Source organism: Taudactylus pleione, unplaced genomic scaffold (assembly GCF_031769625.1).
Source record: "Taudactylus pleione unplaced genomic scaffold, aTauple2 ptg000127l, whole genome shotgun sequence".
Classification (NCBI taxonomy): domain Eukaryota; kingdom Metazoa; phylum Chordata; class Amphibia; order Anura; family Myobatrachidae; genus Taudactylus; species Taudactylus pleione.
In genome coordinates this window covers 1330532-1351588 of record NW_028284529.1, presented here as the reverse complement: position 1 = coordinate 1351588, position 21057 = coordinate 1330532, and the positions used below count along the sequence as shown (strand labels likewise).

Here is a 21057-nt window from a genome sequence, read left to right as displayed (position 1 = left end):
ATTGCTGAAACATTAAAATACTTGATCTATATAAAGATGCACTATGTTGACTTGGTATGTAGTTATCTACCATACTAAAATGTCTGCTTTGTCTTTCTCTGTTTTCTTCTTCAGACTGGAAACCTCCTGCCATATAGTGATCCGAGTGTGGTCTTTGTCTTCTTGTCTGTCTTTGGAGTGGTGACCATCTCACAGTGCTTCCTGATAAGCACTATTTTCTCTAGAGCTAACCTAGCGGCAGCCTGTGGTGGCATCATCTACTTTACACTTTACCTTCCCTACGTACTTTGTGTAGCCTGGCAAGACTACGTGGGGTACACTCTCAAGATTTTTGCTGTAAGAATCTGTTTTTGTCTTGATAACTCTCAGAACCCATAGATATTTCACTAGAGATATATATTTGTTTTCCATTAGTATTAACTTCTCCACTATGATAGTGTGGGCCTCGGTAATCATTGTTATTAATTGTGAGTTTATTTAACTACTAAGGGCCAATTCAAAGTTGCATGCAAGTTGGCCGCAAGTCCACTCGCACTATGGGCCTGATTCAGCATGGATCCCTATTGCGATCGCCTCTACAATTACATACCTACTAGCACCAGCCCTATTACCAGCCCACATTACCCCTACTTATGTCCAATCAGTGGAGATGCAAGGTGTGTATGACTCAATTGGACGTAGATGTGATCACTCCCTACAGTGCATGGACATGCTAAAAATCGCAATATCCATCTACAAAAAGGATTTGCATGCTACTCTGTATCGGCCCCTAAATGTATAAGTGCCATTTAGTTTCTGTGGGTCATGTGTTCATGCAATACCACTTAGGGAACACATAGCCACAACACCTTATTAAGAGCTTCCCTGTTACCATCGTGATGCACCTTATTTAACTATTTCTATGTTCAGAAGCAACAATATTGATTAACAGGCATACAAAGTTGTAATGTTTTAGTTTTCTCTTAAAATACTCCACATTTTACTTGCAGAGCTTCTTGTCGCCTGTTGCCTTTGGATTTGGCTGTGAAGTTTTTGCCCTTTTTGAAGAGCAAGGGGTGGGAGTGCAGTGGAGCAATCTACTAGACAGTCCTCTCCAAGAGGAAGGCTACACTCTCACTACCTCGGGCTTCATGATGCTGTTTGACACCCTTTTGTATGGAGTGATGACTTGGTATATTGAAGCAGTCTTTCCAGGTAATCTGCTTTGTACATAGCAGTCACAGCAAACTGGAAGATCCAGTATTAAAGCAGCATATTCCCCACATAATTCATTGTTTTACAAGCATTCATTAGCAATGGTTGTAATGATGAAGGAATAATACAATGTTATTTTTAAATTTAAACAAAGTATGGTTCTCCATTTGTTTTTTCATTGTTAGTAACATGGAAGGTGAAACGTCCCATTTTATACTTAGATGCTCACTAACAAGATCTTGGGCATACTCAGATTATTTGTTATGGCTAATACACTCATACTGTACATTACTTCCAGGCATCTTGATACAGGAATGTGAAGACATGTGATTACTTCCTTCTTTGGTAGATGACCGATAAAGGAAGTATGACTTGTCTTTTTTGTTGTAAAACAAAACAACAATTATTATTCTGATTTATTTCAACACGGATCTCAACAATACTGCACAAAACAAACCTACATGTAATAACATCTATTAATAATTATTTGTTTCTATAGTACCAAGCTCAGTTGGTGTTCTATGTAATCATTCAAATCAGTCACTGTCCCACTGGAGCTAACAATCTAAATTCCCTACCACACACACGAGCACTAGGGTCTATTTTTATCAGAAGCCAGTTAACCTACCAGAAGGTTTTTGGACTGTGGGAGGAAACTCATGCAAACACAAGGAGAACATACAAGCTCCCCACAGATAGGGCCCCGGTTGGAATAAAACCAATAACTGCAGTGCTGTTAGGCATCTGACCACTGTTCCAGTATACTGAACCTAGATAAACTATATATCAGGGATGGGGAACCTCAGGCCCGGAGGCCGTATAAGGCCCGTGGAATCATTTGGTCTGGCCCTCTGAGCTTTTTTCTGCTAGCCTATTCTGGCTAGCAGGGTGCCTAGAATGGCACCCTGCAGGCAGAATCTATGCAGCAGTGCTGGCTGGACCGTCCTTACAGCTTCCCGGAGCCTCCTCAGGAAGCTCCAGGCATTACTGTAATCACCGGCGATTGTGACGTTACACGGAGGGGCGTGGCCTGCACCAGGCCCATGAATAATGTTATATATATCAAAATGGCCCTAGGCAGAAAAAAGTTCCCCACCCCTACTATAAATATTGGCTGTGGACAAGGGAACTCAAATCCAGTTTATTAATGTGGGTATGTCTTGGGAGGATGACCAGAGTTTTGTTCTTAAATTAGGTTCTTTGTCTATAATAATTTATTTGAATTTATAGAAAGATGAGTTATACAACATAATGTAAGTTAATATTATTTTATACTGTTACTTTAAATACGCCACACAGCTTAAACAAACTTGTATTATGTATATACTTTGTTGTTTTTAAATGTACCTTGCTTTTCTGATTTATGGGTATTACATGTGTGATATTTCTACTATTTAGGCGAGTTTGGAATTCCAAGACCCTGGTATTTCCCATTCACAAAGTCATATTGGTGTGGAGAAGAACCAAAGGTGGATAATCATCCCCGTTCTTTGCAAAAGATTACCTCTGAAGGTAAAGCCTTACAACTGATTTTACATTTTATGCTTTGTTGAAATATTATATTTACAGTATTTATAAGATACTTCTTTTAAACACTATGACCAGTGTATAAAAACAATGCCATTATTTAGAACAGTTGAAAAGTATATTATCAATATGTTGCTTCTTTCTTTTAGTCTGCATGGAAGAGGAACCCGCCCATCTTCCATTAGGGGTCTCCATCCAGAACCTGGTGAAGATTTATCGCAATGGCAAGAAAGTGGCAGTGGATGGTCTATCACTGAGCTTCTATGAAGGACAGATCACCTCTTTTTTGGGACACAATGGAGCTGGGAAAACAACAACTATGTAAGAACTTTACATTACATAAATGATCACAGCAACTTTCAAAAAATATATTCGCAAAACACAGCGATGTATGTAAAAGAGACACACTGTATTTTATATAATCAGTTATCATTGCCACAGTGAATACCAGTGTTTTGTTATTTAGTTCTCACTGTTTTTGAATTGACAAAGCAATACTTAAAAAAAAAAAAAATATTTACATTGTCCTTTTTTCTCAAGGTCCATATTAACTGGCTTGTTCCCACCAACTTCCGGCACGGCCTATATCATGGGAAAAGACATCCGCGCTGAACTCAGCTCTATCAGACAGAATCTGGGAGTTTGTCCTCAGCATAACGTCCTCTTTGATATGTGAGTTGTCCAGAGCTTATTATCTGGTATTACATGTAAATCTGCCCTGGAAGACCATCACAATATGCTGCACTAAGAGTGATTACCAATGCTGTGTCCTACCTATTAGCAGGAATACTGTGTACTCCCAGGAATCCCCAGTTGCAGCTGTAAGCCTGTTTGTAATACTACATTTATAAAAACATATATGTAAAATGTAACCGTTTATGGCTAAATAATACTGTACCCAGGACTGACTTCAGCCCTGATTGAGTCAGTGATCCGTTAGCATTTTTTCAAAGCAGTAATCAGGTAGTGCTGTTCTCTGCCTTGTGCTCCATATATTGGGAACTCCATTCCTAAGAAATAGCTACTCCGGCTTCCCCTGTCATCAGCAATGTATCTCCAATGAGAAGTCACGTGTGTTATAATATTTAGAGATCTCGGTGCGGAATACTTTTGTCATTGTTTTTATGCGCCATACATTTTGGTCATAGTTACTATGTGCCAAATATTTAATCCACTGAGTTTTCACATGATTTCCTAACTGATTTGTTGAACGTGAAAATGTTCCTTTACTTAGTATGTGGTTTTTCACATATTCCTTTTAACATAAATAAGTCAGCTGTGTGCATTTTTTAAATAGGTCAGTTTAAACGTATCACATTCAAGTAATTCCGCAAGATTCAGGTAGAATATTACTGTCCTGTCATTTTACCCTAAATATGTGATATTGCCTAGTAGCTCAGTTGCCATTAATGCAGACATGTAAAGAATGTGAACTTTACTCTTGTTAAGTCATGTCCATAGAGAATGGAAAAATGTATGTTATACACCTGCATATTTTTCTGCTGGATTCATATCTAATAACGTCAGTGTCCTTCTTTAAGGTGAACTGATAGATAATATGGGTGATTCAGCACTAACAGCTCTTGGTTTATATCTGTCAGCTTATAACTTCTGCAGTTGGCAATCAGCAATCTCTGATAATGAAATCATCTTTACCCTTTGTGCATTGGCTCCAATTCAAGATAATGAGCTTATAGTACACTGAAAGCACATTTAAAAGACTAAAAAAAGCCTTTTGTATAAACATATTTTAATAGGCAAAAAATAAATGACCAGTTTGTCTATATCTGTTCACAATCTTAGACAAACGTATATTTTTATTTGGTAAAAGTATATTTTATTAATATTCATTGTGTTCTGCACATTTGTTTCTGAACTTTTATCATAGCAGTACCTCTTTTGCCTTTGTCCTTAATTCATTGTATTTTTGCTAGATCTATTATACCATGGAAAAATATATATATTTTTTTAAAAAGTAATTAATAAAAACATTCAATAAGGACCATTCAAAACCCTTAATGACAATTAGTAGTTAAACATTTCAAAATATAAATAATAAATAATATAAATATTTTTAATTACAATTGTATACTCTCATATTAGTTAGCCCTTAAAAAATAAACATTTCAGGTATGTAATTGCTTCTTATGAAAGTATATATATTTAAAATGCTGTTGCATTAGAATTGCCATGTGGAGTCCTAAATGCCCTTTTTGAAATGTATTGAAAGGTTTGATTTTTTTATATATGAATTTAACCCTTGCGAGCAGTAGGCCTTTACCATGATTGTGTGTTGGTGTCTATGGGAACTCATTGAGGCATGTACATGTGCTCCCTCATCTGTGCCTCTCTACATTTTCCTCCAGGCTCACTGTTGAAGAACACATCTGGTTTTATGCACGGCTGAAAGGTCTGTCAGAAGAGAAGGTAAAAGCAGAGATGGAACAGATGGTAATCGATGTCGGCCTTCCCAACAAGAAAAAATCCAAGACAAGTCAGCTGTCAGGTAATGTAGATAATGTGGAGTTAATAATTAAACTTACTACATGACCAATAAAAGAAAATGCTGACTAACTAGATTTGAATCTTCCAACAAAGTCTTCCAACAAATCAAAATGCTCACTAGTGCAAACTACATAGGCAGTGTAGATTAGATGGGCCAGACTGTTATCAGGGTCAGTTCACATCAGCATGGCACCCTATAAAACGTTCCTCAGGGAACCTAATGTTCATGATTCTTCTTCATATATCTGCTACATTGTACCCCATACATGCCAATCAGTGATCTCACGGTACCTTACTGACTGCCACAAATGTCACTCCTTAAATATATATGATCTCAAAAATATTTAGGTTATTGCTACTATATTAGTGTTTGTTGAGAACCATTAAGTTCTAAATACTGTTCTCATACTATATCCTAATACTATATAAGGTCATAAAACTGATCATTTGCAGACAATTTTATATATGATTAAAATACTTTATTGCACCTCAAAATTCACTCTGTCTATAGCTTTATAGTATATTTGTCTAGTGGTTTTCTTAGGCTGCATCTCTGGTATTACGTATATTATCTGAGAAATGTTGGACTTTCCAATCAATGTAAATTGTCAGTCGAGAGAAAACGCCATTTAATTGATCTGTATTGAGTACTGTACATATTTATTGAATACATGTACATATACGTGTCTCTATTATTGATGTTGTCCTGGACTTTGAATGCTGTTTGACTAAGTAATTGCTATTTGTGTTGCAGGCGGTATGCAGAGAAAGCTGTCTGTGGCCTTGGCATTTGTAGGTGGGTCAAAGGTTGTCATTCTTGATGAGCCCACAGCTGGAGTTGACCCATACTCTCGTAGAGGCATTTGGGACCTGTTACTTAAATACAGACAAGGTAAATAATAAATAAAACCATTTATGTTTAGGGGGACATCAATTAAATTGGTTATTGGTGGTCATGCCCTAGGCCAGAATTTACTGATTACACAATGGTTTAGTCTTGTAAAGACATTTTTGTACCATGTTCTACTGAATTCATTTTTGTTTCCAGGACGAACCATCATCCTCTCCACACATCACATGGACGAGGCTGACATCCTTGGAGACCGCATTGCTATTATCTCTCATGGCAAATTGTGCTGTTTGGGGTCTTCTCTTTTCTTGAAGAACCAACTGGGGACTGGCTATTACCTTACTTTAGTAAAGAGGGACACAGACTCTTCCCTTAGCTCCTGCAGGAACAGCAGCAGTACAATGTCGTACCTGAAGAAGGTAAGTTTAGTCCTTTATTTATAAAAGAGCAATGTGGTCTAACATGTTGGTGCAGATAGAGTAACAAATTTTGGGTTAATCCAGAACTGAAACCATAAATGCTTCAATGTTGCCTCAGTGTAAGATTTTTTTTTATTGTCCCCAAACTGGATGATGATCTAGGGGGTGGATGCACATTTGCACACAAGTCTGTTTTAGGGGCAGGACTTGTGACTTGTGTGTACGCATCTACAGAGAAGTTGTACCTCCACTTGCAGCTCAATGGGTTCAACTGTGTGGTAGCAGGCTATTTATACGTAGGCTAAGTTTTTAGTGAAGGTGTGTTGAAGGCGTGTACACGGATTTGCCAGCAATTGTGAGTTGTTTGGTGCAAGAGATATGTCTGAAATCAGATCTCTACATACAAACATAGGGCTGGTGCACGTATGCGTTGATAATCCTGACAGCTATGAAACCAAGGGTATGGTTTGGGGGCGATGCAGCCGCATAGATGCGTATAACCCAGCATGCAAACACATTTAACTCTATGCATGCAATGTGAGTGCAATTGTGGCTGACTTGCATGCAACTCTGATATGGCCACACAACATCAGGGAAGGTACTCTAACACAGGTCAGTGACTCAATTACCACTAAGTTTCCAATTACAATTTCTTTTATTTGACAGTAAGTAATATCTTAGTGGCTTACACAGCACCCTATATTTTATTGCTTACTGCCGTGTCTTTCACATTTTATTTATTTTACTGGGCTCCTTGCTCTTATTACCAACAAGAACCACTACTCACCTACTCACTGACGTGTGTGTACTAATCCTACAGTTTTTCCCATTCCAGATGCTGTAAAGTACACTAAGTAACTAAAAGATGTTAAAAAACTTTACAAGGCATTTCAATTCTCAATTATTTGCCTCCAGGCCGGTCACGCAGGCACTCAGAGTCAATGTTTCTTTGCTTAGTTTTCTTTTGCACCATATTGAGGTGTGCAGGAAAATGAATAAGGATTGCTTATTGTAATACACAGTTATGTGCGCAGCGGACATGAAATTAGCCGCTAAGTAATCTCTTTCACTAATGTTGAAAGTGCTAAGTAAGAATTTGCAGTTACTTAACTCTTCACATGCACAGAACTGGTTATTTAAGTAGTGCCTTGGAGGGACCTTACTTATCGTACAGCATATCCTCTTAATGCTGAGGATCTATTAGAAGCATTAACGACCTGTTACCCTCTCTTTAAACTCAATAAAAGGTGTTTGGAGCATCTAGGTCATTTATCTCTAAATAATGCAGTAAAATAAATCTGTTTTTACCAGTTTAATACATTACACCCATAGACTTACTGAAAAAAACCCTTTAATTTAATAGAAATGTGGGTTCTAAATATAATAAATGTCATACATGTTTAGTGCATCCGGAAAGTATTCACAACGCTTCACTTTTTCCACATTTTGTTATGTTACAGCCTTATTCCAAAATGGAATAAATTAATTTTTGTACTCAAAATTCTACACACAATACCCCATAATGACAACGTGTAAAAAGTTTTTTTGGGGGATTTTTGCAAATTTAATAAAAGAAACAAACAAACAAAAAAATCACATGTACATAAGTATTCACAGCCATTGCTCAATACTTTGTTGATGCACCTTTGGCAGCAATTACAGCCTCAAGTTTTTTTTAATATGATGCCACAAGCTTGGCATAACTATCTTTGGGCAGTTTTGCCCATTCCTCTTTGCAGCATCACTCAAGCTCCATCAGGTTGGATGGGAAGCGTCGGTGCACAGCCATTTTCAGATCTCTCCAAAGATGTTCAATTGGATTCAAGTCTGGGCTCTGGCTGGGCCACTCAAGGACATTCACAGAGTTGTCCTGAAGCCACTCCTTTGATATAATGGCTGTGTGCTTAGGGTCGTTGTCCTGCTGAAAGATGAACCATCGCCCCAGTCTGAGGTCAAGAGCAATCTGGAACAGGTTTTCATCCAGGATGTCTCTTTACAGTGCTGCATTCATCTTTCCCTCTATCCTGACTAGTCTCCCAGTTCCTGCAGCTGAAAAACATCCCCATAGCATGATGCTGCCACCACCATGCTTCACTGTAGGGATGGTATTGGCCTGGTGATGAGCGGTGCCTGGTTTCTGCCAAACATAACACCTGGCATTCACGCCAAAGAGTACAATCTTTGTCTCTCATGGTCTGAGAGTCCTTCAGGTGCATTTTGGCAAATCCCAGGTGGGCTGCCATGTGCTTTTTACTAGGAGTGGCTTCCGTCTCGCCACTCTACCATACAGGCCTGATTGGTGGATTGCTGCAGAGATGGTTGTCCTTCTGGAAGGTTCTCCTCTCTCCACAGAGGAATGCTGTAGCTCTGACAGAGTGACTATCGGGTTCTTGGTCACCTCCCTGACTAGGACCCTTCTCCCCCGATTGCTCGGTTTAGACGACCGACCAACTCTAGGAAGAGTCCCGGTGGTTCCGTATTTCTTCCATTTACGGATGATGGAGGCCACTGTGCTCATTTGGACCTTCAAAAGCAGCAGATATTTTTCTGTACCCTTTGCCAGATTTGTGCTTCAAGACAATCCTTTCTCGGAGGTGTACAGACAATTCCTTGGACTTCATGCTTGGTTTGTGCTCTGACATGCACTGTCAAGTGTGGGACCTTATATAGAAAGGTGTATGCCTTTCAAAATCATGTCCAATCAACTGAATTTACAACAGGTGGACTCCACTTAAGCTGTCGGAACATCTCAAGGATGATCAGTGGAAGCAGGAAGCACCTGAGCTCGATTTTGAGCTTCATGGCAATGGCCGTGAATACTTATGTACATGTGATTTCTTAGTGGTTTTTTTTATACTTAAATTTGCAAAAATCTAAAAAAATCTTTTTACACGTTGTCATAATGGGGTACTGTGTGTAGAATTTTGAGGACAAAAATGAATTTATTCCATTTTGGAAAAAGGCTGTAACATAACAAAATGTGGAAAAAGTGACGCGTTGTGAATACTTTCCGGATGCACTGTATATGGTTACTATAGCTATATTTGGTACACCTACTGTATATGACTTTCCCTATTTAGCTTAAGTCTTTCCTATTTGGTTTTCCATAAACCTGTCTTTTTTAATTATTTAATATAATAAATATATACAGCAGTAACACATTAGAAATGTAATCTATTCACACTTGCGACTTGAACATTTTCTATTTATGCACACTTCTTAGAAGTATGCACAGTATAACTACAGCAATTTAAAGCAAATTAGTAGTTGGGTTATTGCCCCATAAAGGACCTTCTTCAGTTAACATTTGGTATGATGGTACCCCATCATTTGTGGGCAGGATGGTGAAAGGCCAGCTCCTACATACAAACAGAATCAGAGACTGATGCTGGCAGCGCCATTAGGAGTGGGGACCACAGAAGCGGTGATTACTAAGCAAAGTAAACATACTGCGAACCGGAGGAGAGAAGCCACAAGTAGGGTAATTATTATTAACTAGCTCCTTATCTAAGCCTACACCTAACCCTTCATTCTATCCAATCAGAAATGCAACTGATAACTTGTAATCACCGCCACTGTTGCCCCTGGGCCCGATGATGATAGGGTCAGAATCAGCCACAACTCACACCCATAGTGGCTAATGATTTAATTGTTGCTGGACTTTATTAACACTTTGTGAGTTATGGCTCTACTGGCTGCGCAGCACATATCTCTGTAAAATTAACCATCTTCCACTGCACTTCATTCTCAGCCACTGTTATTTCTTCTATAGAAAAAATGTCTATGCTGCTTTCATTACCTGATTGACATCAACATATAAAGTCATGTGCATCGGTGTACTGAGTATATTTATGTGTATCTTTCAGGAGGATAGTGTCTCTCAGAGCAGCTCTGATGCCGGCCTGGGCAGTGACCATGAAAGTGATACTCTGACCATAGGTAAGAAAGTTTGCTGTAGGTGTACATGTGTAAACTTCTCATTCGTGTCTCATGTGTTCCATTTTTGGAGGTGAGCAGAGGAGAGATGGATGCTGGTTATTGACCTCATGTCGTGACAGATGGGACAGGGTTGTGGAAAATTACATTTTTCAGTCCGTGTTCCATCATCTGTTTAAGAAAGAAGCTTTATGCAAAGTGAGACTTTTCTACAAAGGACTCACAATCTCTGTGTGACAGATCATCTCCCTTTGTTTATCTGTAGAAACATAATGGAGGAGAGACAAAGGAAGACTCTATGTTTCTATCTATCTATCTATCTATTATACAGTGTGATTCACAGTATATGTCAGAATATGCTGATATGAATTAAGGGGTCTATTTACTAAGCCTTGGATGGAGATAAAGTGAACCGAGATAAAGTCCCAACCAACCAACTCCTAACTGTCATGTTTCAAACACAGCCTGTGACATGGCAGTTAGGAGCTAATTGGCTGGTACTTATCTCCATTCACTTTAGCTTAGTAAATAGACCCTTAAGTTTTGTGTGCTTGTATCTATACCTGTGTGTACTTACTAAATGGAAAACATATACTCTGTTACCCTGCAGATTAACTTTAGTTGAAATCCTTACAAGAGACCTTTGTTTTATTTGTCTGTGTGGTATTACAGATGTCTCTGCCATTTCAAACCTCATCAATAAACATGTGCCTGAGGCCCGGCTGGTAGAGGACATCGGACATGAGCTGACATATGTATTACCCTATGAGGCTGCTAAAGAAGGGGCTTTTGTGGAGCTCTTCCATGAAATAGATGATCGTTTATTTGACCTTGGCATCTCCAGCTACGGAATCTCAGACACCACTTTGGAAGAGGTGGGACAGTACATATGTAATATATCTTTCTGGTGTCCTCAGGAAACATAAGAGATTATACATTGATGGCACATTATTATTATTATCATTTATTTATATGGCGCCACAAGTGTTCCGCAGCACCTTACAAAGTACATAAACAAATTAGAACAATACAGGACCAGGACATGGATAATATATATTGCTACATTAGCGACCATAACACCCAGATAAGCAACAGAGCATAAGCAACCGAGTGTTAGGTGCCCTAGTGAGGAGTAAGAAGTAGATGAAACTAAAGTATGGAGAAGCAGAAGAGGGTAGAGGGCCCTGCTCGTAAGAGCTTACATTCCAGCTGTACAATAAAAATAACATTAGGATTAGATTTGAAAATCTTTTTTCCAATCTGTAGTGTGTCCTATGTGCTTTCCTACTTAGCAGAGTGCACTAAGCTTGGTGATAACAGTACAGTCATCACAGTAATGTAACCACATACTTAATCTAACCTTTGTGATATTGCTATTTCCATTAGTCTAAATGTGATAGCAGGAATAAAATGATCTCATGTGAGATCTCATTGATAACTAGTCACTTTAGTAGTCAGGGGCAATAATAATATCTGCATATTCTGGAATGGACCGAGTAATTCAAATGGAACACAATTCTCAACATCACCATGAAATAGCAGCTGAAAGTATAAGTGGCTGTAGTCTGTTCTAATCGGCTACCTGTTTCTTTAGATCTTCCTGAAAGTGGCTCATGATACTGGTGTTGACGCAGAGACTTCAGGTAATTTCATGTTTCTGCTGTGTGTCTTCTAATCAGTGGGGCTGATACTGAGTCGGATGGATCTCTATGCAATGATATATACAACCCATACGGACGGAACTTGGCCAGATCTGTCTATCCGTGAAGTTTAGCATTTCGGGGCAGGAACTGGGCAGCAACATTGCAATTGCATAGGACTGCCCTGACTTGTGCGAGTGTCGTGGGCATGTATCAAAAGCTCTGTGCGATTGGGAGTCCTGTGTAGGGTGAAGGGGAGCGTGTATCTGGTAGATCTGTGACTTTCAGCTTGTGGGTGCACAAACCCCTCGCATTAGCCCTACGGATTCTCGCCGTAGCATAAAGTAGTAAATAAGGCTTCTGGGGCTGTCAGCAAATATAGTCACTTTGCCTGTGACTCAGAATCGGCCCCAGGGTGTCATGCATTATGGTACATGTTTTTGTAATGTATGTATTATTACAATATAAGTCTTTATTTCCACAGATGGGACACTGCCTGCTAGGAGGAAAAGATATGCATTTGGAGATCACCAGAGCTGCCTGAGACCTTTCACAGAAGATGACAACTTTGAGACTAATGACTTTGACATGGATCCAGGTATTTTAAAACTTATTTGTGGCTTAATTTGAAAAAAAAAAAGAACATGGCTAATAAAGCCTTCTGGTGCGTACACACGGTACGACTGTTATGGGCAATTTGAATGATATCGGTCACTTTTTTGCAGTCACCAACCTGAAAAACCTGACCATGACCAACGATGCGCGGTCCCGCATGATCGATAATGATATCTATGGTCTTTCATGCATGCAGGCCAACTTGGACGATTTTGTAAAGATTTGCCTGTAAAAAGATAGATAGCTTCACTGAAATGTCTATCATACATATCAGTGTGTACAACCAAAATCGTTTGATCTGCACTACAGAAAGTTGGAGGGAAATCTATAATGATATCTATGGTTGTTCCATGTGTATGCAGCATTAGTGATACTGCTACGACCAAAGCATGTATAGTCCATGATGAAAACATTAATTATAAAATATATTTTGGCTCTGTTAAGCTCCTAAAATGGATGTATTAAACAACTTGTATTTTCGGTTTCGTGGACATGTGTAAGAATTAACATGGTGTACGATTTATAGATGGACAGATTTGCGGAGCCGCACACAAGCGTCCGTGCAATTCTGTCCATCTCAGATGCAAAGGCGGAAGGAGATGTCAGACACCTCCTTGCTGCATTTATGATCCCAGCACTGCGACCAACATTGCAGGCTGGGATCATCATCCGGATGCTGGTCACTTAAGAGGCCAGGAATCTGCGTCCACCAATGCAGACCCTGGCCTCGTCCAGCCCGGCCAAAGTTTTCCGGTAATGGTGAACAGGCAGGCCCCGCTCCGCCCCCCAAACGCCACAGCATGTCAGTCATTGTGCAGTTAGGGGGGTCTGCGAGCGTACACGCAGAACGGGTCCTGCACAGCCGCAGACCCCTGAACATTGAAGATGTATGTTAATCAACCTACAATTCTGAATTAGGCCCATGGTCTTCACAAAGGTCCATTTCATCGCAGTAATGAACAGAAAAAAGAAGCATTGTTTTTACTTGTGATAATCATCCATCAGCGGTATCTTTTATACTTGTAGTTACATTTTCTATAATATTCCCTCTCTGCAGACTCACGGGAGACAGACTTTCTCAGTGGCATAGATGGCAGAGGGTCCTACCAGGTGAAGAGTTGGAGTTTGATGCGACAACAGTTTACCACCTTACTGTGGAAGAGGTTACTGTACGCCAAGCGCAGCAGAAAAGGATTCTTTGCACAGGTGAGTAAATATTACAGATGTGTAAAGTAGAAGGACTCACCGTGCTGTACTCTCTACATGCAGCATATCCAATTAGTTTTGCTAGTATTCCATTTCAGGGAAAATGTAATTGAACAAAATTAGTTCCATCACTTTCTAATAAGAAACAAGACATTCTCTGCTACCATAATCTGTATGAGCTGTATCCAGTTCTCATAGTGCAGAGAACATCATTGGTGACAGGTCATTCAGCTATCACAAGTTGTGACTTGGTTGTTGACTTATGCAGTTCAGACATTGTTACTTACATTCATTTCAGTTGGTAACACATTAACTCTTTGTTAGACACATCTCTCTGCCTATGCTCCAACATATACATGCTGTGAGAATGACATACAATGTAAAGTTCTGTAATTAGAAAAAGTAATATCGACTGCAAAATGTAATGTAAAGTATGTAACCAACTGACAGAAGCTAGGACAGTTTGTATTTCAATGATATAGATGTAGGACATATAGCACTGTGGCCCTCCAAGCCTTCACTTGCAACCTTTAGAAGATCAGAGGCCACCCATTGCAGCCCCTGAAATGGATCAGGTTGCCTATCGCTGATATAGAGCATACTATAAAGAGTATAAACCTGAGCAAGTTATCCTAAGGGAGACTTGTAGAACTACAAATCCAATTGTGCGCGGACAGCCAGAGGTTGGGCAGTTATAGAGGCAAAGGTCACTGTTTATACATTTGAAAATGCTAGATGCTGCCTATTAGAGCAGCTTTGAATCTCTTGTAAGGAGGATAATGATGGACAATGTGACTTTTCAAAGTGAATAAATCCTGCTCTCATTTACTTTTAGATTGTGCTGCCAGCAGTTTTTGTACTCATTGCATTGATGTTTAGCCTCATTGTGCCACCTTTTGGTAAATACCCCAGCCTTGAACTTCAGCCGTGGATGTATGATGAACAGTATACCTTTTTCAGGTAGGTTGTACCACATACATGTTAATATCATTACTTGTTTTGTCTTCTCCTTACTAGAATTTAGACGAGGTTGAACAAGACAATATATATTCTATTTCCAAATTCACATCTCTTATATGTCATTGCATGCAGCCATACACAGTTCAAGTAACATTTATTATAGATCTTTGAGCCCTATTTTTTTGGTATTTTTACTTCTCCTATGAGTTATTTGTTATACATTGTGCTAATAGCAACAAATGTGCCTGCAGGACATACAGTACATTTAATATTAGATTTATTTGGGAAGAATAATAGAAACTGGATACCAGATTTCTAGACTGATGTTTGTTGCACTAAGTGGGCTATCTGTAACTTCTTGCCTCTACTTGTATTGCTCATAGCAATGATGCCCCGGAGGATGCTGGTACTGAAGCTCTCTTAAATGCATTGATTCGGAAGCCTGGCTTTGGAACTGCGTGTTTGAATGGATATTCTATTCCGTAAGTGGAATCTATATTCAGTCACACTCTCTTTAACATTTCAAAGGCACACTGACAACAATATGTATTTTATTACACAGGGGTGTTCCTTGCTCAGGTGAAGATCAAGAATGGAGAACTCAGTTTGTCTCTCAGGCCATAGAAGATATGTTTCTCAATGGTAATTGGTCAATGGAAAATCCTTCTCCAGCTTGTGAGTGCAGCAATGAAAATGTAAAGAAGATGCTACCAGTCTGCCCGCCAGGGGCTGGTGGCTTGCCACCATTTCAGGTAGGAAGTCCTCATAGTGTAATGCAACATTAATAACAACTGAACGCTCTACAAGCTGTTGTGAAGCACCTCCCTATTCCCTGTAAACTCCACCCATACAGGGTTTGTTAATCATAACTGGCAATAGAGGCACGTGGGGTGTATGCTGTTAAGTGTATATAATTAAACCATAATAAATTGTAATGAATGCTAATTAACACATTGAATACATGCAAAAAGAATGTCAAATATGTTGAAGTGCATGAAAGATACAAAAGCATTTGAAGCAGACAATACAGTTTGTTAGCATAAATGAGGCAGTGTGTAAACTGTAGCAGTGCTAGTCAGAACAAGTTAGGTATCTAGTAATAGCTAGGTGTGTTCTTTCTTCACTGATTGTATTCCATATTGAGAGATTTTTGTAGTGCAGCGTAAATTTATTATATATACTGTACATCTATAGAGACTGACCACATGAGCACAAAAAGGTTCATGCCTTTCACATAAATCACCTAAAGTTATATAGCAAAGAAGAAAACTATAAGTTTGTATCAAACAAACTGACTTGTTAGAATGAAAGCAAATATCCTGTTTTTCTCATGTAGTACCTCCCGGAATGTAGTACCTCCCGGCATGTAGTACCTCCCGGCATGTAGTACCTCCCGGCATGTAGTACCTCCCGGCATGTAGTACCTCCCGGCATGTAGTACCTCCCGGCAGACAAATAATCTGCCAGAAGTGAAATCCAGCATATCCTGTTGTTGAGTACTGTACATTATTCAGTTCCCTGAATATTTTATTTATTAACAGTTTCTTATATAGAGCAGCATATTCCGTTGCGCTTTACAATTGTAAGCATTAATAGAACAAAACTGGATAATAACAGACAGATATATAGGTAGGAAGGCCCTGCTCGCAAGCTTACAATCTATATGTTGGCACTGGAAACATTGAGCATTATTTATGGTTAATTCTTCAGAGGCAGCCTTATGCAAGCAGCAGAGTTCATCAGACATATTGGGCCTCATTAGAATTAGGAGCAAATCCAGCTATAATGTTAATATTTACATCTGGACAAACCTTGTTGTAATGCATTGGGCGCAATTTTTTATTTTATGCCGGTTCAATTTACAGCTGATCAGTGAGTAGTGTAATAAGTTGCAGTTAATAGTTGTGATTTGCTATGTTAAGGAAAACTGTGCACATTGACCCTGATTCAGAGCCGGTCGCTCTGACAGAGCGCTTGTGGTAGGGTCTCGTTGCCGCAAGCCCCAGAGAGCTTTCTGCTCAAACAGAGCTGAAAGCTCTCCCACTCACATAATATTTTAAAGGCTCTACCAAGAATATATGTATTTAGTGTTAAAAGGGGATGTAGTTACTATCCCGGTGGTCGTGATGCCGACGCCCAGAATGGCAGCGCCGGAATCCCGCCAGCAGTCGGAATCCTGACTCCAGGATCCCGACCGCCGGCATCCTGGTGGTAAGTGTTAGGGTTAAGCACTAGGTGGAGGGTTAGGCTGCAGGGGGGGGGGGGGGGGAATGTTAGAGTTAGGCTCCAGGAGGGGAGGGTTGGGCTACGGGGGGTAGGGGTGGGGGGTGTTAGTATAATTATGTGGTTGTGTTGGGATTATACTGTTGGTATTCTGACCGGGAGGCATCCTGACCACCGGAATCCTCTATCCAACCCGTTAAAAGAATGCTGCAAAAACATCTACCTTAAGTAATGGAAGAGAACAGCCCCCTGTGTCCCTATTCATTACTTAGTATTTATCTAGGAAGCAAAATCAACCATACATGCTACTGTAGAGCAGATTGCTATATTCATGTGCATATATTTTAAAGATCACTCCTACATGTGTAACATGTGCACAACAGTATATGAGGTATGAGTCATGCTTATTACCTGACACATTTCTCTGCATTCTTTTCAAACAGAAGAAACAGAACACCTCGGATATCTTGCAGGATCTAACAGGCCGGAATATATCCGATTATTTGGTAAAAACGTATGCACAGATTATTGGAAAAAGGTAAGTGATGCTTTGGCACATTCATTAGTCTAACATTGTACTGTTATGTGACCAAATCATTTTGCATTAGGACAACAATCCCTAAAAGTAACACTTTTGTTTTTTTCTTGTAGCTTAAAGAACAAGATCTGGGTGAATGAGTTTAGGTAAGTTATGTTTTCACTTTTTACCCCATTAATTTTATTTTTATAGGGCTTGATTCAGATTTGCACACAAGTCAGCCACAGATATGGCCATGTTACACACTCTGAAATATATATGTATCTTTGCCTGTATTCACAGTTGGCTGCATATATGGGCATCGGTACATCCCTTACCTACTCTCCCGGAAGTTGCAGGAGGCTCCCGAATTTTCGGGTATAGCCCCCCGCACCTCCTGGAAGAGTGTCTGGATCTCATGCATCCCTGCCTAGTGAAGTGGGCAGGAAGGGAGATAATGGCTGGGAATCCCATGGTGGGGGCGGTACCTAATGACATAAGAGCCCGGCCCACCCCACAAAGTACCTAGTTGCGTCTCCTCTCCAGGGTTCTCCCAGAGAGGAGACATAAAAAGTTGGTGCTAGAGATGCAACTGAAACAAGACAGATCCCTATATCTGGCCAACTCTGCATAGGCCACAATTTCACTTACACACCTGCGACACTCCCACAGAATACTTAGCCTACTTGCAAATACCCAGTTGCAGCCCATTACATCAACTTAGTTGCAAGAACAAATGCGTCTGAAATGCTACTCATAGTTGCACATGCTCAGCTATAGAGAGTGCACTGTGTGACAAACAGAGATTCATCCACAAAACGGACTTGCATGCAACTCTGAATCAACCCCAAAATACCTTGTTATTTAAAATTAAGGTACAGATGCACAACAAATACTTTTTAAATTTGAAACCGTTTTTTTTACATTCATGAAGGTCCAGTAACAACTACAATAGAAGTAGACTTGACCAGCTCTGCATATATATCATATTGAACCCTATATTAAAAATGATGTAGCTTGTTCTCTTGACCATGTCAGCTAAACATTCACTGTGAGTGCTCGCTTGTACTGCCATTGTGTATGCATATTTATACACACAGTGGCCACCTTATTAGGTACACCAGCTCTTTCCTGCAAATATCTAATCTGCCAATTATGTGGTAGCAACTCAGTGCATAGGACATACATACGTACGTGGTCAAGAGGATCAGTTTTTGATCAGACCAAATATCAAAATGGGAAAAAAATGTGATCTAAGTAACTTTCACTGTGGAATAATCGATGTTGCCAAATGTGGTGGTTTCAGTATCTCAGGAACTGCTCATCTCTTGGGTTTTCATGCACAACAGTCTCTTAACGTTTACCAAGAATGTTGAGTAAAACAAAAATATAGAGTGTGCGGCAGTTCTGTGGCCAAAAACACATTGTTAATGAGAATAAAGCTGACAGGAAGGCAACAGTAACAGTAGCGTCATGCACACGCTACAACATGGTATGCAGAAGAACATCTCTGAGCACAACAGGTCCAACCTTGAAGTGGATGGGCTACAGCAGCAGAGGACTGCACCTGGCTCCCCAACACTGGCCAGCTGAAGATTGGAAAAACTTCACCTTTTCTGATAAAGCTCTATTTCTGCTACAACATGAAGATGGTAGTGTCAGAATATGACACAAACAACCTGAATCCATGGTTTCAGCCTACCTTGTGTCAGGCTGGTGATGGTGTAATAGTATGGTGTCACAAAGCAAATGTCATCTCAAGCTGGTTACACTAACAGTACATAGAGTTCAGTGTACTCCAATGGCCTGCACAGTCACCAGATGTCATTCTAATAGTGCATCTTTGAAATGCGGTGGAATGGGAGATTTGCAGTTTGAACGTGCCGGTAGCAAATCTCCAGCAACTGTCTAATGTCGGCATGGACAAGAACATCTAAGAAATGTTCCCAGCACTATAGCACCAGGTTGAATCCATGCCATAAACAATTCAAGCTGCTCTGGGGCAAGTGGAATCCTACCATATACTTGAAAGTTGTACCTAATAAAGTGGCCAATGATTTTTTTATATATATATATATGAAACACAGCATTAGCCTGTATTGTGAATGTTATTGATCACTCCTTTATGTACACCAACCTCCAGATTATACAGTTTAGTGATCCTTTAGCTTATATAAATAGTGATATAATAAATGTATGGTTTTTGTATGAGACATTTATTAGCTGTCTGTACTGCTTGGCTCCTCAGGTATGGTGGTTTCTCCTTGGGTGCAAGCAGTTCCCCAGCACTACCTCCAAGTGAAGAAGTAGTGGCCTCTATAAAACACATCAAGAAACGCCTGGACCTAGCACAGGTAAACAACTGTGCATTCATTTAGGACATTACATTTACACAGCTAATGTGCTGAAAGCTTTGCTCCTGTGTTTCAACATAACTGAGATATGCAGTGGTCACTATGAATTAGAAAACAGTGGTCAAACCTGACATAACTTCTTCCATACGACCTTTAGTATTCAGCAGCTTCTGAATGATAATGATCCCACCATTATGTCTAGCCAGGCTTACTGTCATTACAATAACCACATATTATTTAGATCACAAATGCTGTACATATTAATGGGCAGATGTACTAAGCCCTGGAAAGTGATAAATTAGAGCGTGATAAACAACCAGCCATTCATCTCCTGTCATTTTTCAAACACAGCCTGTAACATGAAAGTTAGAAGCTGAGTGGTTGGTAGTTTATCACTCTCAGATTTATCTCTTTTCAGAGCTTAGTACATCTCCCCCCCAAATATGCAATACTATACATATAGGGTTACATATGTCCTGTCGACACTCATAATGTCTACAAGCAGTATGTGGACCCCCGAATGCCGGGATGTCATACAGTGTGAAATGCCAGTTAATACATTTCACGGACATCGGCAGTACAACTGTAAAGTTGCGTGCGTGAAAACCTTTAACTAGCATATCACACTTGTCGATATCCTGGTGCCGACGTTTCGGGGTTGACCTAGGTCTCATGGAGGCAGGGGTGTATCTATAATGGGTGCAGGGTGTGAGTTCAGGGGGGCCCCGCACACCCTTCACCCATAGTATTACTTACCTCTCCAGAGTCCCACGTCGGCGCGGGGGTCCAGCACTGTAAAAACGACTGGAAAATGGCCGCCGCAGCCTTTTTCACGTCGTTTGCGCATGCGCAGTGCATGGAAAATTGCCGCGCCGGCCATTTTCCCGGTGACCTGCGCATACTCTATAGACTTTGGGCGCACTCTAGTGCCCAGAGTCTATAACTCCGGCTCTGGCCGCGCACAGCTCAGAGGGGCCCATGTCGGAGACTCTCTAGAAACGCCTCTGCATGGAGGGTAAAATAGATACAATTTAATTATGAATGAGCTCTGGTTAGAACTTCAATAGATTTCCCCAAATTGGAAGGCTGCAAGTAGTAACACAATTGTTTT

At 40.1% G+C, this 21057-nt stretch overlaps 2 protein-coding genes across 3 annotated transcripts in view; one reads left to right on the top strand and one right to left on the bottom strand.

The window, feature by feature from the left end:
• Nucleotides 1–21057, bottom strand: part of LOC148523798 (protein NipSnap homolog 3A-like) — a 90419-nt gene that overhangs the window by 4089 nt on the left and 65273 nt on the right. The gene's annotated exons all lie outside the window — the stretch shown is intronic.
• The window catches only part of ABCA1 (ATP binding cassette subfamily A member 1), a 117771-nt gene that overhangs the window by 74195 nt on the left and 22519 nt on the right, over nt 1–21057 (top strand). For both annotated transcript variants that reach the window (XM_088472591.1, XM_088472592.1), the window contains 19 exons: nt 115–336; nt 990–1194; nt 2593–2706; nt 2871–3042; nt 3262–3393; nt 5088–5227; nt 5981–6118; nt 6275–6495; nt 10362–10434; nt 11104–11306; nt 12026–12074; nt 12556–12669; nt 13744–13892; nt 14728–14852; nt 15236–15334; nt 15415–15604; nt 17519–17613; nt 17727–17759; nt 19841–19946. In XM_088472591.1, the coding sequence (XP_088328717.1) occupies nt 115–336; nt 990–1194; nt 2593–2706; nt 2871–3042; nt 3262–3393; nt 5088–5227; nt 5981–6118; nt 6275–6495; nt 10362–10434; nt 11104–11306; nt 12026–12074; nt 12556–12669; nt 13744–13892; nt 14728–14852; nt 15236–15334; nt 15415–15604; nt 17519–17613; nt 17727–17759; nt 19841–19946 (2580 nt within the window). The remainder of the gene's footprint in view (nt 1–114; nt 337–989; nt 1195–2592; nt 2707–2870; nt 3043–3261; nt 3394–5087; nt 5228–5980; nt 6119–6274; nt 6496–10361; nt 10435–11103; nt 11307–12025; nt 12075–12555; nt 12670–13743; nt 13893–14727; nt 14853–15235; nt 15335–15414; nt 15605–17518; nt 17614–17726; nt 17760–19840; nt 19947–21057) is intronic.